At 53.0% G+C, this 27,667-nt stretch overlaps 1 protein-coding gene across 4 annotated transcripts in view; it reads left to right on the top strand.

Moving 5' to 3' along the window:
• The first annotated feature begins 5,805 nt into the window (after positions 1–5,805).
• The window catches only part of MPRIP (myosin phosphatase Rho interacting protein), a 91,749-nt gene continuing 69,887 nt past the window's right edge, over positions 5,806–27,667 (top strand). For 3 of the 4 annotated variants that reach the window (XM_069543063.1, XM_069543064.1, XM_069543065.1), the window contains exon 1: positions 5,814–6,224. In XM_069543063.1, the coding sequence (XP_069399164.1) occupies positions 6,102–6,224 (123 nt within the window). In that variant the 5' untranslated portion in view covers positions 5,814–6,101. Of the gene's footprint in view, positions 6,225–27,667 lie in introns of all 4 variants that reach the window. The other variant, XM_069543062.1, reaches the window with a different exon arrangement.

The raw sequence follows: 27,667 nt of genomic DNA, 5'->3' as shown, positions 1-27,667 counted from the left end.
TGACCCTCTCACTCCTTATTGGCTTCATGGCACTCCCCTATATCAAAGAACTATCATTTATTTATCAGATCTCCCAGAGGTGGCCAGCTGGAGCGTCTCCATGTTTCTGTCCTCGAGAACAATGATGCCTTGAGCATCCTTGTCTGTGACATACCTTTGTGCACCCACGTGAGAAGTTCCACACCTCTCTTCCCAGAGGACTCACTAGGTCAGAGGGTGTGCATGCTGAAAATTTTAATAGGACAGCTAAATTTCCCTCCTGCTGGACTTTATCTGCCCAGGGCCTGTCGTATCTGAGGACTGTGGTCATTTGGTGCCTGTGGGAATCAGGTTGGAAGGCGCCTACATGCTCCTCTGCCCTCCTCCGAGGGCAGCGCACCTGAGCCCCAGGGAAGGTCAGGGCCCACCTGCCCACAGCACCCTTGGCTGCGTAGTGTAGAGCACTGGCTATAAATGGACTGCACACGTCTGAGTTCAGCCTCACTATTTACTGGTTCTATCACCTTGAATGAGGTCCTTGACCTCCCTGTGCCTCAGTTTCCTCATCTGTAAACTGGGAGTAATACTAACCCCAAGCAGCAGGCAGGGAGGGGCCGACAAGCTGAGCTTGCAACATTTGAAGTATAGGTCATTTGGGGTGGCTTTGAGGGGGACTACTGAAGATGGAGGGTACCAAGAAGTCCCACTAGGCACAACTTGGTGCTGCAGGAACTGATTTGCATTTAGTGAGATTATATGTGAGGGAACACAGAACCCAGCATGGAGCACACTGAGAGCGCTCCATGGCCACAGAAGCATATGATTCGACACGATGGCTGACAGGGGCTAGACCAGGACCGGGGAGATCCACCTTTCTGAGAGACTGGTCAGGACAGGGAGGCCTGACCGACAGGAAAAGAGGGGACTCAAGGGAGAGGGCCAACCTGGCCCTCTACTTGTTAGTGTAAATAAAGTTTTATTGGAACCGCATCTCACTCATGCCCTTATGTATTGCCTATGAAGCCTCCCTGGAACAACAGTTGAGTGGGTGCTTGTGTCAGAGACCAGGTGGTCTGCAAAACCTAAAACATTTACTAGCTGGCTCTCTACAGAAAAAGCTTGCCAACCCTAGCACAGGGGTTCTAGGCACAACAGTAAAAGCAGAAAGCTTCTGAGCAACTACTGTCACAAGTATCAAACTAGACACGTCCTGTGTATTAATATATTTCATCCTCACAGTAACCTATGAAACAGACAGTGTTTGTGGCAGCCACTCTCAGGGGCCCAGGGAAGCACTCCCAGGGATGCAGGCCCTGGGGCGGTGCTGGGGCTGGGCAGTGACACTGACTCGGAAGATGGAGGGATGGTGGACCTGGTGCCAGGCTGGGAGATGCCTGCTGGTTCTGCCTCCTCCCTCCTGGACTTTGGGGATCCCTGAGCTGTGGGGAGAGGCCACGGGACAGAGGCAGAAAGGAAAGACCTCAGCCTGGACACTGTCTCACTGTGCTCTTGTGAGACCTAGCAAAGCCACTTGTTGGGCCCAGTCAGCTCACAGAACTGCAAGAGGCAGTAAAGCAGTTGGTCATGAGCTGGGTCGGATGGGTGTTTTCATGCAGCCACATGACCTCCTGGGCCCTCCCAGGCCGGTGACCTCTCGGCTTGTTACTTCCACTCTGCCTGAACCAGTGGGCCACACCCCCCTGCCCCGATAGCAACCCCTCAAGGAGTTTTTCCAGAGGCTGATTAAATCAGAATATGTGGGTGTAGGGGCCAGAGTAGGTGTTTTTTAAATCCCTTAAGACTGAAGAACCTCAGCTCCACCACTGTTTCCAAAACTTGCCCAAAGATCAGGCAGGCATGGCACAGCATCTACAGCATAGCTTCCTGAGTGCTGCTGGGCCCAGGTCCAGCATCTCCGAGGGGGGCCATGAGCTGGAGGGGCAGTGTGGCCCTTGGTGAATCTCATTGCCAAGTTTAAAGCAAAGGGGAGAGGACAGCCAGCCCCCAGGTTGGAGAACTGTTTGGCAGTTTCCTGTTACGTGAGACACACTCTCACCAAATACCCAGCTAACCCTTCTTGGGTGTATCCTACAAAGCAAGTGCTTTCCTCAGCCAGAGTCAGGCCAAGGATGTTCCTATGAGAGTTACTCATCATGGACCAGACGGAGAGCATTTGCAGGGCAATCCAATCAGTGGACTCTGAGGCAGTGTTGAGAATGCACAAGGCACTGACACGCATGACAACGCGGGATCCGCAGACCCACAGCTGAGCGCGGAAAGCCAGACACAGTGCAGATTCCATTCACATGTGGTTCAGGGCAGAGGAGACTCATCCACGGTGACCGAGATCAAAGGGTGGTTTCCCTCTAGGTGTGTCTCTACCCTGAGGTTCTGTCACTGAATCTGAGAGTGGGTACACGCACGTGTGTGTGTATATGTGTATGTGTGCATCTGCGTGTATGCACGTGTGTGCACATGTGTATATGTATTCGCGTGTGCACATGTATGTGTAGTGCTTGTGTTTGTGTGTATATGTGTGTACACGTATATGCATGTGTGTGTATAGTGTGTATGTATGTGTGTTTGTGCATGTCCATGAGTCCTGCTCCCTTATAGGATGGTGTTGGGGCACAGAGCAGTGAGATGCCCCTGTCTGCATTTGGAGCCCACGTGAAGAGCACTGCTTGCCTCGTCATTGCCCGCTTGAGCTTTACATCATCCATAGAGATGTCTGCAGTGGACAGATTGTGAGTGGACAGCCCAAAGAGCATTCACGTGCAGTATTTGATGTGGTCCCAGGTGCTGTTCTAAGATCCCCGAAACAAGCCAAGGTGATAAGTTGCCCTGTGTGCATGGGTATTATACTCTGGTGTGGGAGACACAACAGTGAGATGGGACAGACAGTTTTTGTCCATTCACTTTGTAAGTGCCTACTCTGTGCCAGGCAGGGAAGCTCCGGGGAAATGGAGCAGGACTCCTGACCCAGTCCTGCTCGCATGGTGCCGTGGTCTGGTCCTGTCTGGAGGACAGCACTTAGAAGGTTAAGTATACCTGATTCCCTCTTGGATATTCCCAAATTCATTCTGATCGTCTCCTTCTGACTCCGTCCTAGTTCAGGCCACTACCTGGGCTGTGGCAGTAGTTTCTGATCAGTTGTGTTTGCAATCTCCTCCTCTGCTTCATTCTCAGGCCAGCAGCCCTTCTTAAGTGTTCAGTCTAACAACATCACTTACTAGTTTCCAGCTGCCCGGGAAGCTTTGGGGTCGTTTGAAGCCTGTGTGCGTTTGAATCCTCTCTTAGAGGGTATGTGTTGTGACCACAGGCAAGTTCTTTAAACGCCCCGAGTCTCATGTGTATTTTCTGTAAAATGGAGATAAAATGATGATAATAAACACCAACAACCCATCTCCGTAAAGAGGCCAGGCTGTAACCCATGGTAACAGGTGTCCGTTCTGCAAGGGCTGAAGCTCTGTGAGCACGGTCTGCTCACTCTTTCTGGATCACTCTTGACTCTGTCCTACTTCTGTCTGGAAATGCTCGCCCTCTGCCTCATCCTGGCTGGTTCCTACTCAGCTCATGTCTCAGCCCTAGCACTGCCTCCTCCAAGCACCCCTCCCAGAAGCTGCACGCACACAGCTGGGTCCCCTTGTCTGGACCCTCACAACAGCCCGGGTTGACTGTCTCTGCCCTCTGCTCTTATCTGTCTCTGCTTGCTCAGTGTGAGCTCCTCTCAGGTGGCTTGAATCACACGTCATCTTCTGCCCAGCTACAGACCCTTTCCATTCAAGGCAGGTGCCACCTGTGTGTGCCGACTAGAGCTGAACATGCCAGGCATTTTCTTTTTCACTTTTATTTTTTGGTCACCCCACGCAGCATGCGGGATCTTAGTTCCCAGTCCAGAGATGGAACCTGTGCCTACTGAAGTGGAAGTGTGGAGTCTTAACCCCTGGACCATCAGCGAAGTCCCCCAAGCATTTTCTTAAGGGCAGGAGCCTATGAGTTGGCCTTCAGGCATGGGTAAGACTTTAAAAATTATTTTAAAACAAGTTGTGAAGCAAAAGTTAGTTGCTCAGTCATGTTCCACTTTGTGACCCCACGGACTATAACCCGCCAGGCTCCTCTGTCCATGGAATTCTCCAGGCAAGAATACTGGGGTGGGTAGCCATTCCCTTCTCCAGGGGATCTTCCCAACCCAGGGATACCACATAATACCAAGTCCAAAGAAACAAAAGGGCTCACAGTGAAAATTAAAAGTAGGTTACCTCTCACCACCCAGCTCTCTCCCCAGAGGCCAGCACTGGTGTCAGTTTCTGAGGATTCTGTGCAACTCTCTCTGTCCCCTGACACACACACATTTTTTTACTCTGCAAAAATGTAAACCAACAGAAACATTACAAGGATAGGACAATAAACACCCTTTGCCTAGATTCACCAATTAACATTTTGACACATTATGCTAAATATTTTATAAGGATTGTGTCATGTAATGCTCACAATAAGAACACAATCATGCAAGTTTTGTAGATGAGGTAACTGAGGCAGCCGGCAGGTGACGGCACTTGCCCAAGGTCAAGAGCTGGCTTTTCGCCTCAGGTGGCCACAGGACGTGGATCCACCTTTCTTCAGCTCCCTTTGGAGGGAAGTATTGTCTTACACTGACTTGAAATCCACCTCCCTGCGATGTTCATCGGATGCTCAGTGGAAAAGTACACAGCCCTGGAAGCATCTGCTGCTTCTAAAACCTTCCATTCCCTAAGCAACAGCTGCTGTCCCTGCCACTAACACATGCTTCGGTGTCACCTCCTCTGTGAGGCGAGTTGGCTCACCCCCCTTGTTTGAAAACTCCGGTGGTGGACTCCTGACTGCCAGCAGAATGACCTTTACCCGTCAGAGCTTGAAACCCGAGGTCCAGGCTGCCAGCCCCATCCCGTCCGGCTCCTTCCTCCCTTACCCCAGCCCCTCCCAACCTCTCGCCTTCTGCTTGGATTCTCCCTCTTCCCTGAAGCCACCCCCGATCTCCCCGAGGAGCCCCCTCTCTGGGCTGCTGAGCCTTCTGCCTGCGCCTCCTTTACGGTCTTCGCCAAGCGGTCTTTTGGTTAGGAGGCTGGCGAGTGGACGACTGGAGTGAGAGTCGGCCCGCCTAGCACAGCGACCCCTCCCTCCCCCAGTGACTTCGGGCGTCGGAGCCTTAATTTCCTCCAGCACGTCATGGGGGCAGGAATGCCTGGCTTAGTAGCTGGCATCGCGTCAGCCCTCACTAATCTCCCGCAATAGAACTGACAGCTCTTCCAGGCTGACGCCTCTTAGTCACCCCTCGAAACCCTACCTCCCTCTCCTTAACTTCTCCGCTTAGTGTCCGCCCACGTAAAATGTGGATGGGGAGGCTGTGAGTCTCGCGCATATCAAGTACTCGGAACTGTATGGAGCCTTACTGACCGCCACGCGGGGCCCGCGCCCAGTGGGTGTCAAACTAATCCTCTCCGCGTGGGCGCGACCGCGAGGTTGCAGGAGCTGTTTGCGGAGCCGGCCGGTAGGCCCCTCTCCTTCCCGCCCCTCCCACAGGCCCCGCCCCGCCTTCAGGCTCCGCCTCCGCAGCTGTCAGGCCCGGCGGCCGCGCGCCCGTCCACCAAGCCTGAACGCCCCACCACTCCCCTCCTTCCTCCGCCTACACAAGTTACCTTGCGCCAGGCCGCCTTCTGTCCCTCCCCCGACTCCCATTGGCTAGAAGGTTTCTTTGTTAGCCGGGAGGTGGAGCTGCCATTGGTCTGACGAGGCGCCGATCGCGCCGGGACGCGGGCCCACCCCGCGCGCTGCCCCGCCCCGCGCGCTGGCCCGTCGCCTCCTCGCGCGCGCCCGCCGCCCTGGAGTGCGCCCGGCGCTCCGCTCCCCTTCGGTACGGCCGCGGGCGCCGAGGGCTGCGCGGGCACCGAGCGCGGGGACCGGCGGGGCGGTGGGAGCGGGAGCGGGCGCGCGAGGCCGCGTCCATGGGCCCGGGGCCGGCGGGTGGCGGCGGCGCGGGCGGGCGGCGAGGGCCGCGCGCTCTCTGAGGCTCTGGCCTGCGTGCGCGGCTGGAGGCGGCGGCCGGGGATGCGGCGGCGCCCGGCCTGAGCCCGCGCCCGGCCATGTCGGCGGCCAAGGAGAACCCGTGCAGGAAATTCCAGGCCAACATCTTCAACAAGAGCAAGTGTCAGAACTGCTTCAAGCCCCGCGAGTCGCATCTGCTCAACGACGAAGACCTGACGCAGGTGAGCGGCCGGCGCGGGCGGGGCGGACAAAGCGGCGCCCGCGGGACGAGCGGCGCCCTCCGCTCGCCGCCCGGTGACTCATGCGTTTCGGCGGTTCGGGGCGCCCGGCCGAGCGCGGGAACAAAGCGCGGGGCCGCTTGCGGCCGTCCAGCTCCGCGCCCCCCCGGCCCCCCCGACTCATCTCTCGCCGGTGGCTCCGGGCGGGGGCGGCCTGGGTCCAGGTCTCGCTCCGGGCGCGACCCCGGGCCGCCGGCAGGAGGGGCTCGCGGCCTCCCCGCCCCCAGAGTCGCCGCTCCCGGCAGTGTCCCTCGTCCCCGGGGGGCTTCGCAGGCTTCGTCGGCGGAAACCCGCCCACAGCGCGGCGCCGGGCCGTCCCGCGTGCCCGGGCGGGGTTGCTGGGGCGGCCGGCCTCCGGAGCTGGGCTCTGCGGCCCGGCGCGAGCACTCCCGCTTCCCGGGCCGTCTGGCCCCCACGCGGCCTCTCCCCGGCCCCCATCTCCTCGAGGTCTCCCTGGTCCCCCTGCGTGTGGCTGGGAGCTGACCTCGTCGCGGCCGCTTCCGTCGGCGCGCCGCTTTCGAGTGGCTGGGGCGGGCCGTTTCTCTCGCTGCAGAGTGGGTGGCCTGGCAGGGATGACGGCACGGGACCCGCCGCCGTCCCCAGCGGCCAGGAAAAGACTCCCGTTACCGAGACTCCACACCCGGGGCCGCAGAGTCAGAGCGTCAGGACCTCAGGACCCGTTTCCCGGTGGTGGTCCCGGTGGTGGGTGGGCTTCTAAGGGACATGCCCTTCTCTCCACCGGGACTTCTCTCCCGGGGAAGCAGTTCCTGTGACGATGAGGGTCCTGGACCAGGACTCAGGAGACCCGAGCTTCTAGGCTTGCTGTCACTGGCAACTGCGTGACCTTGAACAAGTCCGTTTGCTTGGTATAGTTTCATTTCCTTCTCCATAAATTGGGAGCAGGAATCCCTGGCTCTCTTCCCTCACCAGGCTGTTATGAAAAACGGCGTGATATCTTAGTAAACTTTTTCCTTTTACAGCTTAAAAAACAAACAAGAATCAACCTGAAGAATAGTAAACTTGAATTTAAAAAGTTTCTGGCCTTGGCAAGGGTTATTCTGAGAGTTTTCTAGTTATTCCAGGCAGCTGTTTAAATTGGGTGTTTACACCTCAGAGGGCTTGTTTTCTGATTCTTAAGCTTAGTTGAACTGGAATGAAATCTGCATATTTGAAATGTATCTGTTTTTAAAATGCTGATTATTAATTGGATTCGTGGGTGGATGTTGCAAATTTAAAAGTACCTTATTCTTGCAGTGTATTCACAGTTGAACTGTATGTAGGTTTTGAAATAGGCCTGGGCCCTCCCGGGTACAAGTGGAATGGTAGTTTCTGAAATGATTGGGTTATTTGTGCCTGGAGGGATTACGCCAGGCTTCTACCTCCTGGGATCTTTCAGGAAGAAACTGCTCTTGAAAAGAGGAGGGAGACTCAGGGCCGTTGCCAACAGCCTTAGCTTCTGCTCCCTGCATCCGGCCCTCCACCCCCAGCCCCATCCTCATGGCTCCATTAGGAAACCTCAGCCAATCGGTTCCCATCAGTCTTCCCCAAGTCCTTGCTTCCTGTTGGCCCTCCCGCCCCGAGCTTATTTTAGACCGTCAAGGCTGGAAGATAGATCAGGGATCATCCAGGCTACCTCCTCTTTAAGGTGTTTATGCGTTAGTTGTTCTCCTGTGCATTTCTCTGCATACACACAGTCAAGTACAGTGAAAAAAAATCTTTTTTAACCTAAACTGTGTGCATTTTTGCTCTGCCACATAATTTTTTTTCCCTCTCCTTGATGATATCTTGTAGCCATTTTCATGGTCATACATGTATACCAAACTTGTTTTGCATTTTATATGGTCAGGGATGTACCATAGTTTAACCATTACCTTATTGCTGGGCAGCAAGGTTCCTTACTGGTTTTGTTGTTATAGATAGTGAATGCTTCAGTGAACAGCTTTCTAACTGCTTTTGGGTATGTGTGTGTGCATCTGCACACGCAAAAGTGCAAGTATTTTTCTGGGGGCAGATCTGTAAAAATAGAATGAGTGAATAGATATAAAATGCATTAAATATATATATATTTTTTACAGATAATCATCAAATTGTCTTCCGGAAAAGATTGTATATCTTATCATTGCCACGACTGGGTATTATCAAATGATTTAGTTCTATAATTCCCAAGTTACCAGTGAGGTTAAGCCTCTTTTAATAATATTTGTTGGGTATATTTTGCTTCTTTGTGGATTTTCATATTACTTCCCCATTTCTCTATCAGGTTAGTCCCCCCAACCCCTCATCCCATTGAGTTGTAGGAGTGTTCTGTATATATTCTAGGTCAGGAGTCCACAAACTTTCTGTAAAAGGTCAGATAGTAAATATTTCAGCCTTGTGGGCCATAGACCTTTGTGGCTACTATGGAGCTCTACCACTGTACCACAGACGCCGCTGTGTGAAGCTGCTGTAGACAAGATGTAACCTAAGGGGTATGGCTGTTTCCAGTAAAACTTTATTTATAAAATCAGACAGTTGAGAGGATTGGCCTGGAGCCATGGTTTGCTGACTCCCACTCTAGATATTAATTTGGTACCTGGGTCGTTTTGTGGCGTGCAGGCTTCTACAGCACGCAAGCTCAGCAGTTGCAGTACCTGTTATATACTATGTTTAATTGAATGTAAAGTGTTTTCTGTTTTCTCTTTAGTCGCTCAGTCGTGTCCGACCCTGTGACCCCATGGACTGTATGTAGCCTGCCAGGCTCCTCTGTCCATGGAACTCTCCAGGCAAGAATACTATAATGGGTTACCATATCTTTCTCCAGGGAATCTTCCCGAACAGGGATTGAACAGAACTCTCCCACACTGTGGGCAGATTCTTTACCTTCTGAGCCACCTGGGAAGCCTTTATATTGTAGTTTGAAACATGAATGCAGTTAGGTTTCCATGTTTTCCTTTATAGTTTGTAGTTTTACTCTCATGCTTATAAAGGTTTTATTTCCAGCGTTATAAAATAGCCTCTAATATTTTCTCTAATATAAGTAAGCAAATATTATTTTTATGCTTAACTTTGTTTGTGGTTTTTTTTGGCCACACTGTGTGGCTTTTGGGAATCTTAGTTCTCTAACAGGGGATCGAACCTGGGCCCTTGGCAGTGAAAGCAGCATGGTGTCCTAACCACTGGACCTCCAGAGAATTACCTGTGCTTAGCTTTTTAACCCATTGGGTTTGTGTTGTAGGAAGATAATAATTCTGGCTAAAGGCAGAAGCTCTAATAGATGCTCTTGAAGAAGTCCAGGTAAATGTCCGTAAAGGTCTTCTCCAGGTCAGTGCTGATACTGGGAACAAGACATTGGCAGTCGATCAGAGGTGCGAATTGAGGAAACCTGATTGGGTAAAAGTACCTTTAACGGCAGTTGAGAATAGCAGATTTGGAGTAAATTTGGGGGAGTAGGGAATTCCCAAGTTAAAAAAGCGGTAAATTTGACTTCAAGGAGGTGGAGGTCCAATGTGGTCCTTAGGTGGAATCACTACTTAGGTAGTTGGTTAGAGCTGGAGGAGGGGTTGGGGCCCAGTGGGAATTCTGATGTCATAGGAGTGAATGGAGTAGCTCACGAGGCTGTGTAGAGTGAAACGAGATGGGGGAGGCTTGTTGGTCAGTGGGAGCAGCAGATCTGGAACTCAGGGGTCTTGGCTTCCAGGTCCTCGTCCCAGCCTGGGTTCCTGGTGGCCATTGGCTGGATGTCTCCCTCTCCAACTGACTTGTGCACCATTAAGCATGGCTTCTTGTGAAAGAAATCACCAAACTGCAGTTCTAGTCCCTGGTCTAGCACTGTTTTGTTGGTGGGACCTTGGCTGGGTTGTCTCTCTCCAGGAGAAAGAGGAGGTTCGTCTTGGTCTTTCCCAGCTCTTCAGCCCTGCTGTGTCTTCCCTCAGCCCCTCAGTCTAATTCCGCCCTTGCTGCGCTCATCCTCCAGTGCTGGGGCTTCTGGGGCATTGGGGTGGCAATCCCAGACATGGAGGTGGGTGGACCAGGCCTTGCTCCCCTTGTGAATCATTTCACCAGTCAGTTCATCATTTCTCTTTATTCTGTGACGTTCTTAGATGTTCCAGGGTATGGAACTTCTTTATTTGACTTAACATTTATCTCAGAAAGAACGGAAAGATTACATGCCCACCCATTTTAGAAGATTTGTGATTATTCAGCTTGGTAGATAGTTTGGTAAAGGGTGTGTCAGAAATCCCAGACCTTACAAATGACCAAACAAGCACATGAAAAATGGTTAATATCGTTAGTCATTAGGGAAATGCAAACTGAAACCACAGTGAGGTACCACTTCATACCCACCAGGATGGCTGTAGAAGAAAAAGGGAAAGTGTTCAGTGTGGTGAAGATGTGGCGACGTTGGAGCCCTCGTGCATCGTTTCTGGGAGTGTAAAATGGTACAGTTGCTGTGGGAATCAGCTTGGCAGTTCCTCAAAAGAATCAGCACGTGACTCAGCAGTTCCATTCCTAGCGTATACCCAAAAGAATTGGAAACAGGTATTCAGACAAACAGTTTTATGCCTATGTTTCTAACAGCACTATTTACAATAGCTGAAAGTAGCACCAACCCAAATATGCATCAGTGGATGAACAGAGAAATTATTGTCTGTCCACACAGTACAATATCATTCAGTTATAAAAAAGGAATGAAGTAATGAGACGTGCTACAACATGATTGACCCTCAAAAACTGATATTAAGTGAAAGAGTCAGACACAAAAGGTCAAACACTGTATGATTCCATTTATATGAAATGTCCAGAACAGGTAAATCTGTAGAGACAGAAAGCAGATTAGTGGTTGCAAGGGTTTTGGTTAGAGGGGAACAGGGCACACCTGCTGATGATGAACAGAACCTTGAACAGAACCTGATCAAGGTTCTGTTTTGGAGTAATGAAATGTCTTAGGCAGAGATGCTGTTTCCCTAACACTATGAATGTACTAAACGCCACTGAACTATTCTGTTGAAAGTGGTTAATTTTATGTGATGTGAATTTTGTCTCAATAAAAAAAGTTCAAGAATCACACATACAGACACACACACACACACCCTAAACCTGCCTTCTGCTTCTAGTGTCTCTGGAGGGAGTATCTGATTATTTTGTTTCCAGAGTCTAGGGATTGGCAAAGACTTACTTAAAGCGCCAGATAATATTTTCAGCTTTGTAGGCCCACAGGCAAAATTGAGGCATTTAGGTACGTACTTATATAACCATTTGAAAATGTAAAAACCATTCTTGGTCTTGGGACCTTAAGAAAAAGTAACCGGTGGGCTAGATTTGGTCTCTAGAGTGAGCATACAGAGCTCTCCAACCCCCAACTCACTGCCACCCCTCACCCCCTCCCCCCGCCCCATTAGACCAGCCCTGTCTGGTAGAACTGTAATGCAAACCAGGTATGTAATTTAAAATTTTCTGGTTGCCACAAAGTAAAAAGAAACAAGTGAGATTAATTTTAATTATATTTAACCTAATGTATCTAAAACATTAATTACTGTTTCAACATGTAAACATGCTGTTATATGCACTTTTACCTTTACAGCACCTTTGGTCCAGACTAGCCTCATTCCAAGTGCTCAGTGGCCACGTGTGGCTGTTGTCTACAGTGATGAGTGGGGTGGCTCTGGCTGCAGTGGCCTGGCCCACAGCTGGGAAGGCTGTGCCTGTGGATTTTTTCTCCTCAGCTCGCGTTCGGAGTCCTGGAGCTACAAAAAGAGTTATCAGCTGGGTATTGATACTCTTATCTGCATCCCCTCATGGTGTGTTTTTGCCAACTTCAGGGGGTTCTTTCCTTGAAAGTCACTTTTTTGGGGGGTGACTCCTTTCACTGTATTTGAGAGCTCTGGGCTCTGGTTCCTGCTGCCCCAGCAGGGCAGAGGAGAGCAGGGTGCCGGCTGGTCAGGGCTTAGTAGACACATGCTATGGGGAGCGAGTGAGAGCCTAGGGTGGCTTGGTGGGGCACGTGGAGGTGGGGTGCCTGCACCCCGCACCACCCTGTTTGCTCAGTGCTCCGCAGCTGCATCCTAGCTGCTTTTCCCAGCATTCTAGCTGCCACTTGACCTTTCTTTCCGAGTTCTTGTTCCCTGGCCCCGCAGAAGGGCTACAATGGAAGACCTGTGTTCTGTTCTTGGCACAGACATTGCAGGGTGACCCAGAAAGGTCACCTATGTTCTCCTGGCCTCGGTTTCCCAACTCCAAAGCCACTGCCCACATTTTGTTCTCAGGAGTGGTCTAGTTTGCTAACAGAATGGATGGAGAGTACTGACCAGGCCTGTGAAGGCTACCGAATCCCTTTGTGGTAATTAATATTCCAGAAAGGATGCCAAGGGCCTCTGCTGTGGGGAACAGCCTTTGTTTGGGCTCTCTCCAGATCACTGGCACCCTGATGCTGTTTAGCTGAAATAAATTTGACTTGGAATACTTATCTTTAAGTTGTTACCAAGTTGCCATCTAGACTTGAAAAAGGCGCCTTAAGCCAAGGAGGAGAGACTAGAGGGAGCTGCGCTTCTGTTGCCTCCATCCTCATGCTGTGGGCGGCGGCCAGGACACGGGGGAGTGCGAAGCGCTGGGGGCTGGTTTCGAAGCAGTTAATCTGAGAAAACAGGCTTCCTTTATCCCTGAAAATTTACTCTCTGAGCATCACTTTCCCATCTGAGATGACATGGTTGAACCACGTCAGCGGTTTTCAAACTTTAAATTGCGGAGCCTTTTACTCAAAGGAGTCTCGTACAGAAGCGTGTGTGAAGCCGGAAAAGTGGCACGGTTCTGGGCCACACGCGGTTGGTGCCTGGCCTCTCAGCCGTTTGTTTCTGTTCCCCACGCGTGGGACCTCCGCTTGCTTCTGAGTGTACAAGGGGCAGGTTTGAAGACTTTGCCTGAGATCTCCCTTTGATTTTAGCAGAGGGCTCTGTGAGTGATCTGGGCTCTCTCACAGCTGCCCTGGGCTGGGACCCCCGAGTGCCCAGCGCCACTGCTCTGATGCTCTCATTTCCTTTGGGGGCAAGAGCCAGAAGCTTGGCATTTTGTCTCTGGAGACTGGACTAGACTCTTCCAAACCACTTGCTGGTTTCCTCAGGGTCATCCTAGTTCACATGAAACCATAGCCTGATTCTTGCCTGGAGCCTGTAACCCTTCTGGCTCCTTCCTTCCCTTGCTCAGCTTGGTGTGTGTGCTGTGCTGGATGGCAGGGCAGCTTGCAGTGAGGGTGAGTGGACAGGCCTGTGGAGTCCTCCCGAGCCTGCGTCGCCCTGGGTCCGGTGTTGTTAGTACCATGACCTCCTTCCACTGTCTTCAGCTGGGAAGGCGAGCAGGGCTGGGGGCAGCATGGCCGCCTGTGGGGCAGGGACATGGCGAACCAGTCAGGCTTAGGTTAGATCAGCTTGAGGTCACTGAGCTGCCTAGGGATGGGCTGTGTTCCACCTGGTTCCCATGCCAGCTTATAAGCGGCCACTGTGACTTGTTAACCTGTTAAGGTTTCAGTAGGAGGCCGAGGTCTGCAAACTAAGTTGAAGCTGTTTAATGGACTTCTAATTCCTACCCCAAGGAGAAGGGGCCTGAGGGGCTGGGTAATCCCCCCACCCTCAAGCAGGTGAAGGATTGTCCCCGTTAGCAGATGGAGCCACTGAGACCCAGAGAAGTTCAGCCTAGGTCACAGGAAGGCGAGTGTGGAGTTTTCAGAGTTCTGTTTGCCCACTCTGTCTGAAAGCAAATGTTAACCTTTCTGTCAGAGACAGGGCCTTGCCCTGACTTGGATTCCTTAGTTGGTGGGGGGCATGGGAAGGGCAGAGCATTTCGCAGGTCCTAAAGTCTCAGCATTGTGGTATTGCACATCTCCTGGACAGGCTGCTGGCCTGTTGCAGTGACCATACCTTTGGTGAGCTTTGAACGGGAATCACTGTTTTCCCCTGAGGGATTCCCAATCAGGAAGTAGTTGTGTCCTTGACTCCAGATCCTAAAGCCCTGGTTGGAACAGGGAGACTCCATGTTCTCTCCCCTCCCAGTGTCCTGGTGCGCAGCTCAAGGGGCCAGGCAGGGGAGCTGCTGCTGGGAGTCCCAGGTGAACCAGAGAAAGAGTCCAGGTCCCCTGGGTGCTACTCTCAGAGCCTCTCTACCTCAGCTGGCGGGTCTTCTGCTTGGGGACCGCTCTGACCTACAAATCTGACACAGTCCCACTTTTAGTTCACACGTGCTTGGGTAAGGGAATGGGAGGGTTGAGGACGGGGGCTTTCAGCTTGGATTTGGGTCTTATGCTGCTTAAGCAACTTACTCAGAGTCTAAGTGTCTGCATCCCTCCTCTGAAAATGGGAGCTGCAACAGGACCCATGTCTGAGTGCCTGTGAGGATGGGGGTTGCAGGAAAGAGCAAGCCTCAGCTCTGTAAACGCCTGAGTGTGTGGTGGGCACATGGTGACCCAGAGAGGGGACCTGCCTCTGTGATGAGATTCTGCAGCATGGCTGCCATCAAACTCTTTCTGTCTACCTGGTGCCCACACCACAGAAGCCCAGGCTGCCCCTCTCTTGTGAGCTGCTTGGCACCACTTAGCAGCTGCCCCGCATCAGCCCCTAGGGATTGGAAGGACCATAGTCCGTTTGCTTGTGTGGGTTTAATTTTCAGAATGTGTTCAAGTATAAAGAGTGAACCAGTTTTAAGAATTTTTAGAGTATAAGAAGCGAAGAGGCAGGGCTCCCCTGGTGGTCAGTGGCTAAGACTCTGTGCTTCCGTTGCACGAGGCACAGGTTCTGTCCCTTTAGTCAAGGACCTAAGATCCCACATGCTGCTCTGTGTGGCAAAAACAACGACGACAAAACTGGAGAGACCAGGTACTCTGGGCTAAGACCTACCACTGGAGGGTGTGGGCTGCTCCAGAGGCCAGCAGCCGGGGCAGTAGCCACCCCTGAGCACCTGCCGAGCCCAGAGAAATGCACACTGCCAGTCCCAGGAAGGGCAGTTGTTTAGTCGAATGGCAGTGGCACGCCCCAATTTCAGAAGTCACTTTGTGTGGAAGTGTCTCAGTTGCCATCAGCAAGGTGGCAGAGGGTTAAGAGAAGCTGCTTATCTTGCAGGTGCCCCTGGGAGCAGTTATCTGGGAATCCAAGCTCTCGTGCACTGGGCCTGGGTGAAAAGGGCAGAGGAGCATAGAGAGCAGCCTGGGCCTAGTAGTGAGTCGCTGGGCGGTGAGCAGGAGATTGGCCCAGGCCCTTGGGTCACCAGCTTTGATAACTCCCCTCAGCTGGCAGGGGGGTCCTCTGGCTTCCTCCCCCCCTGCCCCGCATCCTAGGGATCACACACTCTTTCAGGGGGTAGAGCCTTCTGCCAAGGGCACCCTTCCGTGGGGTCTAAATGAGCAGACGTGGCTCCTTGTGAGAGTTTGCAGTCTAGCTTGTCAACAGGCAGGTGCCATCTCAGCAGACAGCCCATTGACTCTCATCCCTACATCTCCCTTCCCTGCTGGAAACTTGTGAGCTTGGGTTTTCTTCCTGGGAATGGAGCCAGCGAACTGGCCACATAGCCGTCTCTGGTGTGGTTTTCTATACTTAGTTGGAGGAGTAGTTGATGTGCTCTGGGATTATTTTCTGGGGCAGTGGTGGGATTCAGAGCTGACAGTTATTGCTGTGTGCCCGGCCACTGCTAACCATTTACATTCACGGCAGCCTTATGAATTAGATAAGAAAACTGAGATGGAAAGAGGTCCTGGAACTTGTGCAGACAGTCTGACCTGGACCCTCCTCCCAGGGTTCCCAAACGGACCTGAGTGGGCTCAGGCCAGCCTTCTGGACCTTAGATCTCTGGCCCTGTGTGGCCTCTGGCCCTTCGTGTCTGGGAGCTGCCCTGCCAGAGTGTGTGTGTGCTGGGAAGGGTGGAGTGGAGGCGAGGCTTGGGCTGAACTTGTTACATTTCCTGTCTCTCCCTTACTTCCTTTCATCAGACTCTCCTGTCCTACCTGTCACTTTATAGGAAGCACTGCTTTTTGAGGGACAGGGTGTGACTTTTTCCTGCAAAACCATTGGCTCCAAAATTTGTCCCACGCATTCTCTGGCATTCCTCCCTTTGCCACAAATGGCGTCATGTTCCAAAAATCCCGTGGCCACGGGCTCCTAGTCAAGCCCAAACAGGGAAGGGTTTTTTTTAAAGTGTTCCTTTCCCCTCTTCCTCCAGCTGCTGCAGTCCAGGGAGGAGGCCTGGGCATGGACTGGACTTGCAGGGCATGTGTGTAGGCAGAGGGGTGAGCAGGAAGCTGAGCTGGGGAATGAGGGGTGGTGGCCAGCAGGCTGGCGGCTGCATGCCCTCCCATCTCAGGGCCTGGGATCCAGTGAGCTCTGTGTGTGAGTTTTTGTTTTTTTTTTTGTGGTAAAATTCATGAAATGTAAAATTAATAATTTTAAAGGGTTCAGTTCACTTACATTTAGCACAGTCACAATATGCTAAAGTCACCAGCACTCTAATGTAAACATCTCGTCACGATATGCTAAAGTCACCAGCACTCTGTAAACATCTCATCACACCAAAAGAACATCCATTACTACTAAGCAGCTTTATCCCACTTCCCACCCCCATCCTCAGCAGCCACCCGTCTGCTTTCTGTCCCTACTGATTTACCTAGTCTAGATATTTCATCAAAATGGAATTGTAGAAATTGTGGCCTTTTGTCGGGCTTTTTGCACCGAGCATGTTTTCAGAGTTCGCACGGTAACACGAAATCACTGTGTACTGCTTGTTTCTGGATGAATATTGCATTCTATGGTGTAGAACATTTTGTTTATGTCTGTCTGTAGATGGACACTTGGGCTGTTCTGCGTCTGGCTATTGTGAATCGTGCTGCTGTGAACACACATCTTTCTGACCCCTCAGCTCTTCAGGGTGGAGACTGGCTTGTGGTGGGGGTATTGCTGGGTCCCGTGGAGATCTGCTATGAGCTGTACCGGGAAGCACCTCATCAGGCCAGACCTCAGCACTGTGGACAGTGGGGTGCAGGGGCAGAGATGGTGGCACGGGCGGGCAGAAGAAACCAGGGTAAGGACCTGCAGGGGCTGTGCCTGTGTGCAGGAGCAGCCAAGGCCACCCCCTCCCCGACCTCCATTCCCTCATGAAGATCCTGGTGAGCAGGAGCTAAGCTGGGGCTTCAGTGTCCTGGGGTAGGGGGCCATGGGCGCTGAAGGCCAGGCGATGCAGGGAGATGCTGGTGCACCCCTGAATGGTGAGGTGTGGGGAAGCTGCTGGGAGCCAATGCCAAGGGGCCTGGGGTCAGTTAGACAGCTGTTGTTTACTTCTTTGATCTCTCCTAAAGGATTTTTAAAAACGGTCACCAAAAGGGGGAAACAACCCCAGTATCATCAGTAAACGAATGTGGTCCATCCACACAATGGAATATTATTTGGCCATGAAAAGGAGAGAGACAGGCACCCACTATGGCACAGCTGAGCTTAGAAAACATACACTCAGTGAGAGAAGTCAGGCACGAAAGACCACGTGTTACCTGATTCCGTTCGTGTGAAACATCCCTATTAGGCAACTTTGTGACGACATAAAGCAGCTTGGTGGCCCCTGGGGACCCCAGGGGAGAGTGCGGGAATGGCAGCTGAAGCGCACAGGGCTGCTTTTCCACGGTGACGAAGCTGCTCTAGACGTGATGGTAGCAATGGGTGCAATACAAACCTGGATTTGTATTGAATTTTACACCTGTTGTACAACAGAGGAGTGGTATAGTGTGTGAATTATGCCTCAAAAAAGTAAGTTGTTACAAAAATAACCTAAAGCCATTATTATCCCCATCTCAGTTTTGGTTTCTGCTTGTTGTTGTTTGGTCGATAAGTTGTGTCCAACTCTTTTGCGACCCCATGGACTATATATAGCCTGCCAGGCTCCTCGGTCCGTGGGATTTTTCCAGGCAAGAAGACTGGAGTGGGAAGCCATTCTCTTCTCCAGGGAATCTTCCCAACCCAGGGATGAAGCCCACATCTCCTGCTCGGCAGGCAGGGTTTTTGCCAGGAAAGGAGCCACCAGGGAAGCCCAGCCCACATTTTGCCAAACCATTATTTGACATCTTTGTTTCCTGTATTTCTGTCATTTTTGGCTTGGCATTTGCTGCCTATGTGTAGCTAACACTGCAGATTCCACCTCCATCCTCTGCGCCATCCTAGTTACCCCAGGTCCCCAGGACGTGCTCGACTGCCATGGCATTGGCCTCACCGTGTTGCACCCACATGTGCACATCTGCACACACAGCTTGGGGCTCAGCTGTGGTCAGGTGTGTGGCAGCAGCGTGGATGTGTTCTATGCTGAGAGCAGTTGGCGTTAGGGTGATTGTTTCATCAAGTATTTACTGTCTTTGCCTCCGTCCAGTGCTACTTCTGATTTGGCCGAAGGGTGGGACTGTCAGAGGATTCTCGGACTTAGAGCTCCGGAGGAGGGCCCCTGAGGCTCCAGCCGCATGGCGGTTCGGATGCGCCCCCCCACCCCTGGGAACCCCTCTCTGTAAGGTGCTCCCAGGGAGAGGGCGGCACTGTGTGAGAGGCTCTGCTGCTTCTAGGGGGAGCGTGGGGCTCCTCACATGCCAGCCGGCCTCCCTGACCTCCATCTCTGCCGTTGGCCTGTGCTTGCTCCTCTTGGGGGCCTCGTCCACATCCTTCCTCTGCTCCCTGCTGCCGAGGACCTTACCCTTGGCTCCAGGTTTTGCGTCTTTGTCTCATTGTAGGTATTCTCAGTGGCTGTGTTGTCTTTGCAACCTGATTTTTGGCAGCAGGAATGTGTAGACTGCCTTTCTTGTAAGTTTCTTTCTTTAGGGCCATGTGTCCTGGTGTAATTAGTAGGCTCCCTGCTCGTTGCCCAGAGTGTCCCAGTTTGGATGCTAAATGGATAGAGTTGCTCTACTTGTGAGGCTCTGCTTTTTCTGGGCGGAGGTGGGAGCCTGTGCTCGCACTTCTGTCTTTGTGTGCACAGATAGGAAAGACTCCTCCTTCCGAGGAAGAGCCCCATGGCCTCTGTCTGCTCCCTAAACCCCTTCACGGCCCTTGGTGCCTGGCCATGCCGGGTGGACAGCTCCATGGAGGGTGGCTTGTGGTGGTCCATCCTGTGGTGAGTTCCTTACAGAGACCACGAATCAGGACTCCACGCAGATCCCAGGCCTCAGGTGGAGGGATATCTGGGGAGGCCCTAGTGACGAGGTCAGGACTAGACCCTCAAGGAGAATACCCACTAGGGTTGTGCATCCTGCTGGGGTGGCGCCAGCTTTTACTCCTGGGAGCGGCTCACTGATGTGGCCTCGCCCTCACCTTGTCCCAGCCAGGGCCTTGTCCCGCCCTTGCCTCTGTGCGTCCAGAGGTTAGAGGCATGATGCGGGGCCAGGTAGCCTTGACTCACACTCGCTGAGACACTGCGGTTTCCTTGTATGTGAGATGAGGAAGAGTGGTACGGAGTGCGTGAGTGAAGTGCCTGGAGCAGTGACCTGCCTTGTAAGTCGTGGGTGTTGACTTGTTGGCACTGGGGAGTAGGACGGCTAGGTAGCAGAGCAGATTGGAGGGCATTTCGGAAAGCCTGCCCACGCGCCCACTCGATGCAGCGTGCGTCCTTAGGGCCACTCACCTCGTGGCTCCCCTTTCTCAGAAGCCACGCTTTCTCTCCCCCTGGGTCCTGATGGTGTTGAATCTGGCTCAGGGGCTGCCCCGCTACTGTGCTCGTCTTGGCAGTGGCCGATGGCCCTCTGCTGGCTTTCAGAGGCAGATGGCATGCCCGGGAAGCTCATGCCGGCAGGTGTGCCCATGTGGAGGAGTGTAGTGTGGGTCTAGAACGGAATAGCTGTAAAGCAGCAGGACAGTGTCCTCTGCTGAGGGCTTGAGACCCTTGGACGTGTCTTAGAGACGAATCCCAGCACAGTGGCCCGCGTGGTGTTGGGAGGAGAAGCCTGAGGTGGGATCTGCAGGGATGGCTGACCTGGTTGCCCCAGTAGGTTTGCTCTAAGTGAGAAGCCCACGCTCCTGGGGTCTTGCTCTACTGGCTTGTGGAGGTGTGTGCTGACCGAGGTGTGGGTCAGGCAGGTGGGACAGGCCTCCCTCTGCGGTCTGCCCAGATGGAGTGTTCTTTCTCAGGTGGCTGGGACAAGGCAAGGGCGAGGCTTCAGACTGACCTGGATGTGTGCCTACATTTCGTGTTACTGACTTACCTCCACATGTCCCAGAAAAGACAGGCGACCTCACAATCTCCTGTGATTTACATGCTCATAAAGATAGCCAGACAGCTGCTACCCAGGCATCATTTCTCCTTTTGGAATAGAAATGCAGAAAATATCAAAAAGCCTGTTTGCTATGAGCGCATGGAAGCGTTTCCACAAAAACTCTTGGGGAAAAGAGGAGCAGGGAGCCAGCCTCAGAAGCACTTAGCTTCAGTCTACAAACACCCCATCCTTGGAGCGTTCACTAGATCCTCACCTCCGGCCCCTGTGCAGCTCCTCATCCTCCAGCTCGGCCCAGGAGTGCGCCTGACCTGGGACGCTGGCCCCCACAGTATGGGTCTGTCTTCAAGGCTGTGTGGGACCGCTCTCCTTGAACAACTTGCATGAGGCTGGTGCTTGGAGTTGACATGTCCAGCCTTGTGTGAGGGTGCCTTTGTGGGGTTCGTGTGCTTTGCCCCGCCTGAGTCAGGCATCCTGGGGTCCCCTCCGGGCTGACCTTGGATACTCTCTACGGCCCTCCCTTCCACGCTGTTCTGGGGCTGTCTCGTGCGCCAGGTCCACTCTGGGGCTCGTTCCCCTGAGCACTGCTGGCCCTAAGCCCCGCCCCCGGTTTGGTTTGAGCTCCAAACCAGCACTGGTTTGCTGGTCTGTGTTGTCTCTTTAGGCTCTGTGTCTGGCTGTGGGATTACCAGGGAGGAGCAGGGAGACGAGTTCTCTCCTCATGTGGCCGCCTGGCTGCTCTGAGAATGCCGGCTTTCCCGCGTCGTCTCTGCTTTCTGTCGGGGCCACTGTGGCGCACGCGGTATTGGTGGGGATTGGATTCAGTAAAGGGAGGACAGTTGGAGGCCAGCCTGTCCACGTGCTCCTCAGCGCTCAGCTTGTCCCTCAGTATTGGGGATGGACAGGTTCCTCCCCGTGACTGGGCTCCATGTGTGGAAGGAAGAGGTGTGGCCTGGGCTCACCCTGTCCTGGCTCAGAGGCCTTGCACCAGCACCTGGAGGACAAGTGGGGAGCAGCTGAGTGCTGCCTCAGTGTGTCCACTGACTCACACGTCAGGTGGCCCTACTTTGCAGTGGGCACCTTGCTGAACAAAGGTGGGATGTGAAAGCAGAAGGGCTGGAGATGGCGGGGGGCTTGGAGAAGGGCCTGGGGGTAAGCAGGGTGCTGCTGCAGAGTGGGGTTTCCTCTCTGCAGAGGCCCATGTGTGCAGAGCCCCGAGGCCAGAAGACAGTTTTCTGTTCATAGGAGGTGTGAGTATGGGCACAGCTTGCAGGAGGGGAGCCCCAGTAAGTTCTTGGTAAGCAGCTGGCTCTGGGTTTGTTACTCTACTTGAAGGGACCCACGTAGAGACAAGGGGCTACTCCTGCCCATGAAGGAGAGGTGCTTGGGGGCCTTTAGGATGACGGGTGGGAAGGTGGTACTGCATTTCTGCGTCTGCTTTTCTCAGGGCCCCTTGCGCTCTGGGGCAGGTGAGTCTGAGGGGCCAGAAGAGCGAGCTTCGCAGCCTGTCAGAAGTCTGTCACATACATGTCCTTTCTTTGAGCCTCAGATGGGCCCTGTGGAGCTGAGAGCCCAGCAGGTAATGCCTGGACGCTGTAGGGCTGGTTGTGATTGGGCAGCGGTGTCCAGAGTCCTGGATGTGTCAGGGCAGCATCAGGGGGGCAGCTGGGTGATGTTCTGTAAGGCAGGCTGGGTGCCTGCTCCTTCCCTGCCTGCAGCCCGCCCTGCCCACTTGGCCCGATGGAACCCAGGCCTGCCCCGGGAGGGTGGTGCAGGGGGAAGGGGACGAAGAAGCCCGCGTGGTCCAGTCGACAGCCTTCAGAAACTGCGTGTGCCTGTGGCCTCAGGAGAAGCTGAAGCCATGGCAGGCTGCTTGGCCTGGGGCTGGCCCCTGTGAACTGTAGAAGCAGAAGCCTTCGTGGCTAAGCCTCTTTGCTGTTGGGTTGCAGTGGGTCCTCTTCTGGGGGGCATATGCCTGTGTGAGTGGAGCAAGTATCCTAAAGTAATAGGTTTTTGGTTTTTTATTTTTTAATTAAAACTATTATTTTGAGATCATTGTAGTTTTGCACGCAGTTGTGAGATGCAATCCGGAGAGATCCTGTGTCTTTACCCAGTTTCCCCCAGTGGCTGCATCTTATATTAATAAAATTACAGGGCATCGTCACAGTCCTCCTGCCCTCTTACCTCTGCTGCCTCCTTAACTCCTAGCAGCTGCAAGTCTGTCTCCGTGTCTAGAAATTCCACATTTCAGGCATGTTGTGTCAGTGGAGTCGAACATCATGTAACCTCAGGGTTGACTTTTCCACTCACCCTAATTCTCTGGAGACTCATCCAAGTTGCGTATATCACCGGTTGTTTCCTTTTAATTGCTCAGTAGTATTCCAGAGTGTGCATGGATTAACCACTCATTCGCTGAAGGACATCTGCATTGCTTCCAGGTTTTTCTTGGCCCTTTGCAAATAAAGAGACAGTAATCACTCACAGTTTTTGTGAAGTGTAAGCTTTTATTTCTCTGGAATGTGTCCAGGAATGCAGCACCTGGGTTATGTGGTAGTTGGATGGTTGGTTACTTGCTTATGGCTGCACTGGGTCTTGGGTGCTGCGCCCCGGCTTCCTCTGGTTGCGGCCAGCGGGGGCTGCTCTTCCGTGCAGTGCTTGGGCTTCTCGTTACTGTGCTTCTCTTGCTGTAGAGCAACGGCTCTGGGTGCGCAGCTGCAGCACGTGGACTCAGTAGTTATGGAGCGCGGTCTTAGTTGCCCTGTGGCATGTAGAATCTTCCCAGACCAGGTATCAAACCCACGTTTCCTGCATTGGCAGATGGATTCTTATCTGCTGAACCAGCAGGGAGGTCCAGTATTTCATTTTTTTTAATGATTGTAAGCAGTACTTTTAGGAAGTACTTGTTTTGCTGTGCTGAGTCTTCGTTGCACCACGTGGGGTCCTTGATCTTCGTTGCAGCATGGTAGCTCTTGGTGCGGCGAGTGGGATCTAGTTCCCTGACCAGGGATCGAACCTGGGCCCCCTGCATTGGGAGCTCAGAATCTAGCCACTGGACCACCAGGGAAGTGCTAGTATTTTAACCCTTCTCTCCTTCCAGGATTCTGACGGCACAGATATTAGGTCTTCTGTTCCCACAGGTCCCTAAGACTCTGTTCTCTTATTTTTCAGTCTGTTTTCTCTGTGTTGTCTGTGCGATTTCTCTTCTCTTGTTTTCCAGCTCACTGATTCATTCCATTGTTCCCATCTTTCTGCTTTTTGAGCCCATCCATTGAGCTTTTGATTTAGCTATTGTATTTTTCAGTTTGAGAATTTTCACCTGGCTCTTGCAGCTTCTGTTTCTTTGCTCAGGCTCTCTGTGTTTTCATTTATTCCAAGCATGTTCATAATTTCTTGTTGAACCATGTAGCATGGCTGCTTTAAACCTCCGGCAGATAATTCTGACATGCCTGACACCCTGGTGTTGGCATCGACCTTCCTGGTTCTTGGTATCATGGTGATTTTTCAACCTGGACAGTTTTGTGTCACGCCAGGTGACTTTGGGCTGTGTTTGATCTCTCTCTTTCAGTCGGGTTTTTCTAGCACTGCCCAACAGGGGAAGCAGGGCTCTGCCTCCTGCCTCTCAGTGGAGGTAGGAGTCTGGCTCCTCACCGGACTCCGTGGACACTTGAGGCAGGAGGTGCGTGGTTGCTGCCGTAGGGGGCGGGGTTCAGCCCCTCAGGTGTCCTCCTCGGATAGCAGGGAGAGGGAGGGGACCTTTACTGCTGGGTGGGCAGGGCAGTCCTGGGCCCCTGCCTGTTGTCCCACACCTTGCCTACTGAGTAGGAAGTCTCTGGAAGTCTGGCCTCTGCTAGGGGATGGTGGGAGTGTGGCAGTGTCTCATCTGTCCGACTGGGGTAGGCTGGTTACTCTGGAAGAGTTCTCTGTTTTGCCAAGTTGTCCCTTCCCTGGTTCTTCGACTAGGGAGAGCCTTTCCTGAGGCTTTTTCTGTCTGTGCCTGTTGGCGCTTCCATGTGGCCTCTCCTCCAGACCCCGATCTGGGACAGTGAGGCCAAAAGAAACCCAGGCTGCACACCTCCCAGCGGTGCCTCGGCTCCTCTGCAGTCTTCTCTCCCACTTTTCAAGTCTCCTTAGTTTTGTCTAACATACAGTGTCCAGGCTTTTATTTGTGGTTAGTGGGAGGCATAGGGACGTTACATCCACCCCATCTCGAAGCAGAAATGTCAAGTGAGCAATTTCGAAAGGGCTTTGGGCTGAGGAGGATGGCACAGCCACCAGCAAGCAGCCTCTTCCCAGAGGTCAGCGGAAGTGCAGCCTCTGGTTATTGGTGTGTGAGGCGGGGCTGAGTTTAATGGAAGGGAGAGAGGCCCGACAGGTGGTCCCAAATGGTGACTTTTGCACAGGGACTGGACCAGTGGGCTTACTCCCAGTGGCCTGCTTGAAACAGAACTCCCAAAGTCCCATCCTTTGGGCCCTCAGTATCAAGAAGAGTTACCTGCTTCTCCTGTCCCCCTGCCCCTTAAAGTAAACCCGTCACCCAGGCAGAAAACAGCAACAAAACTACAAGCCACTAGGAGTTTCTAGAGCCCACTTCCTGTGCCAGCTGCCTTTGGGGTCACCAGAGCCTGTATGTCAGGTCACTTGGGGCTTCCAGGGGAGGTGAGGCAGGAACAGGACGGATGCTGCCCTACAAACCTCTGGCTTGTGGCTTGTAAACCTCTCCTGTGGGGACAGGCTGTGCGTGGCGCTTCTGGACTCACCAGCATGGCCAGGTTGGCTGTTGCCATTTCTAGGCCCTCTGAGAAACAGTGAGGGCAGCAGCTGCATGTCTGGGGCACCCTTCTTTGGACCGAGGGCAGGTGGGCATGTCTAGCTTGAGGTTCCCTGAGGAGCAGGAGGCTCAGAGCGTGTGTCCCCGGGTGCGGCTCTCCAGGCTTGTGGAAGGGGTTCCAGGTCTGGAGCCCTCAGTGAGAGGCGCTGACGAGTTGAGGGAGGGCGGCAGCTGAACCAGCCCCACTGGTGGACAGGCTCCTGCCTCCGTCTCCGCATCGGCCGTGCCCATGATCACCAGTGCTCCCCTCCCCAACCACTGCCTCCTCACATGTCATTTGTTCCCAGTTTGCTTGCTGTGGACTGTGAACCCATGGAGGGGGAGCAGTTTCTTATTTATCTCTGCTTCCCCACTGCCTGACATAGGCCTTGGTAAATGATTTTTTTTTTAATAGCTTTATTGAGATGAAACTCACATACCATATATAGTTGACTTATTTAAACTGTGCAGTTCAGTGATTTAATGTATTCCCGGAGATGTGCAGCTATTATCACAGTCAGTTTTAGAACGCTTTCATCCTCCCAAAAGGAACCCTGTGTCCTGTAGCCGTCACACCCCACAGCCCATCCATCCCCTCTGTCCTGGACAGCCCCGTCTGCCGTTTGTCAGTAGGGTTTGCCTTGGTAAACGCTCCTGCAGAACACTGCCCACTTCCCGGGCTGCTGGAGCCCTTGTCTCTTGCCCCGTGCCCTCCTCTGGCCCAGCCTTCCCACCTTTCAGGACGCCCTACTCACCTGGGTGGGGTCTGCTTTGGGGTGATTCGCATAAGGAAGTCACACCAGGTGAGGTGGGTGCTGGTAGGCTTGCCGAGGAGATGTTTGTGGAGCGAATGATGATGCTGCTTGCAGGCCAGGTTCTGAGGGACCTGGCCAAGCCCATGTCTCTCACTGCCGTTTTGAGGAAAGGACAGGTAGGTGTAGCTGACAGTGTGGTCACCCCAAAGCCCTGGAGCCAGAAAAGGGGAGGGTGGTATGTGATGGAAGCCAGACAGAAGCTGAGGAGACATGGCCTTGGGCTCTAACCTCCTGATTTCGCAGGCCAGAGACCTGCACCCGTGGCCATGGTGGGGAGTCACCTGGCTGGGGTACAAGGGGTCAGCCCCCAGCGCCAACTCGGCTGTCCTGTGTGTGCATCTCCCAGTGGGGCAGAGAGAGGCCGAGTGTGCTTGTCTGCCTGGGGGACGGCTGGGTGCCTCTGGTGCTTGCTGAGAAAACAGACCTCGGTTCTCTTTGCTTCTGCTTTCCCAGGCAGTATTTCATCCCACATACTCCACGGTCCTTCTGGGCCATGTCCCTCTAACTCCTGGTTCCCTGCCAGCACCCACTCCCACGTTTCATCAAAGCCAGTCTTGCTTCCTTCCTTCAGCCTACTCCATACCCTTTCCCCGAAACCCCTCTTTCTGTTCATGGGGAGAAGCCAGTGCTTTCCCTGGGTTTCAGGCCCCTGTGGGAGCCTAGATATGCTCACCCCACATGCTCTGTGACCTCTGGCAATTGACCTCCCCTCTGCGAGTCACAGATTCTACAGCTTTTCAAAATGAGGTGATGTGACAGGGCCTCCCAATTTGGAAATGATGAGTAAAGCGCATGCTGAGAGGACCCTAAGGCTCTCCCTGGGGTAGTCTATGTGTAAACAGCAGGTGGAAGGTTTGGGTTTTGATTTGTTTTGCTGTTTGTGCCTCAGCTGCCCTTTCTCAAGTCTGGTGTGGCCAAAAAGGGAGGTGGAGTCTGAGTGTCTTCATCCTTTAACTCCTGTTGAACTCCACTGCCAGGCTCTCGGGGGAGGGGGCACTCTTTGGATGTAAGAAATACAAAACTAGCCATCATTTATTTAGGCTTTTTAGGCCAGACACTGTACTCAGGCTATTTTCCCCCCTCTTAAACAATTTTTGAGATAATTGACATACCATAAAATTCAGTCTTCTAAAGCATTTGTTGTTCAATCGCTAAGTCGTATCCAACTCTTTTGTGACCCCACGGACTGCAGCCTGCCAGGCTCCTCTGTCCTTGGCATTCTCCAGGCAAGAATATGGAGTGGGTTGCCATTTCCTTCTCTAAGGGATCTTCCTGGACCAGGAATCAAACCCGGGTCTCCTGCATTGACAGAAGTCTCCTGTCAAGAATTCTCGATGGGAGAGCTCTCTGTCATTTCATTGGCAGGGCCACCAGGGAAGCCCTTTTAAAGCACACGATTTAGTGATTTTTAGCATAATGACTCCCCTGTCTGATTCCAGAGCATTTTCATCACCCCCAAAGAAACCCCACACCTGTTATCAGCCACTCCCCATTTCTGCTCCCTCGACATCCTGGTAGCCACTCATCTGCCCCCTCTTTCTGCGGATTTCCTGATTCTGAACCTTTCATATAAGCGGAATCG

This window comes from Ovis canadensis, chromosome 11, assembly GCF_042477335.2.
Source record: "Ovis canadensis isolate MfBH-ARS-UI-01 breed Bighorn chromosome 11, ARS-UI_OviCan_v2, whole genome shotgun sequence".
Lineage (NCBI taxonomy): Eukaryota > Metazoa > Chordata > Mammalia > Artiodactyla > Bovidae > Ovis > Ovis canadensis.
Note: the sequence above shows the minus strand (reverse complement) of the source record. Positions and strands in the feature narration are given on the sequence as shown.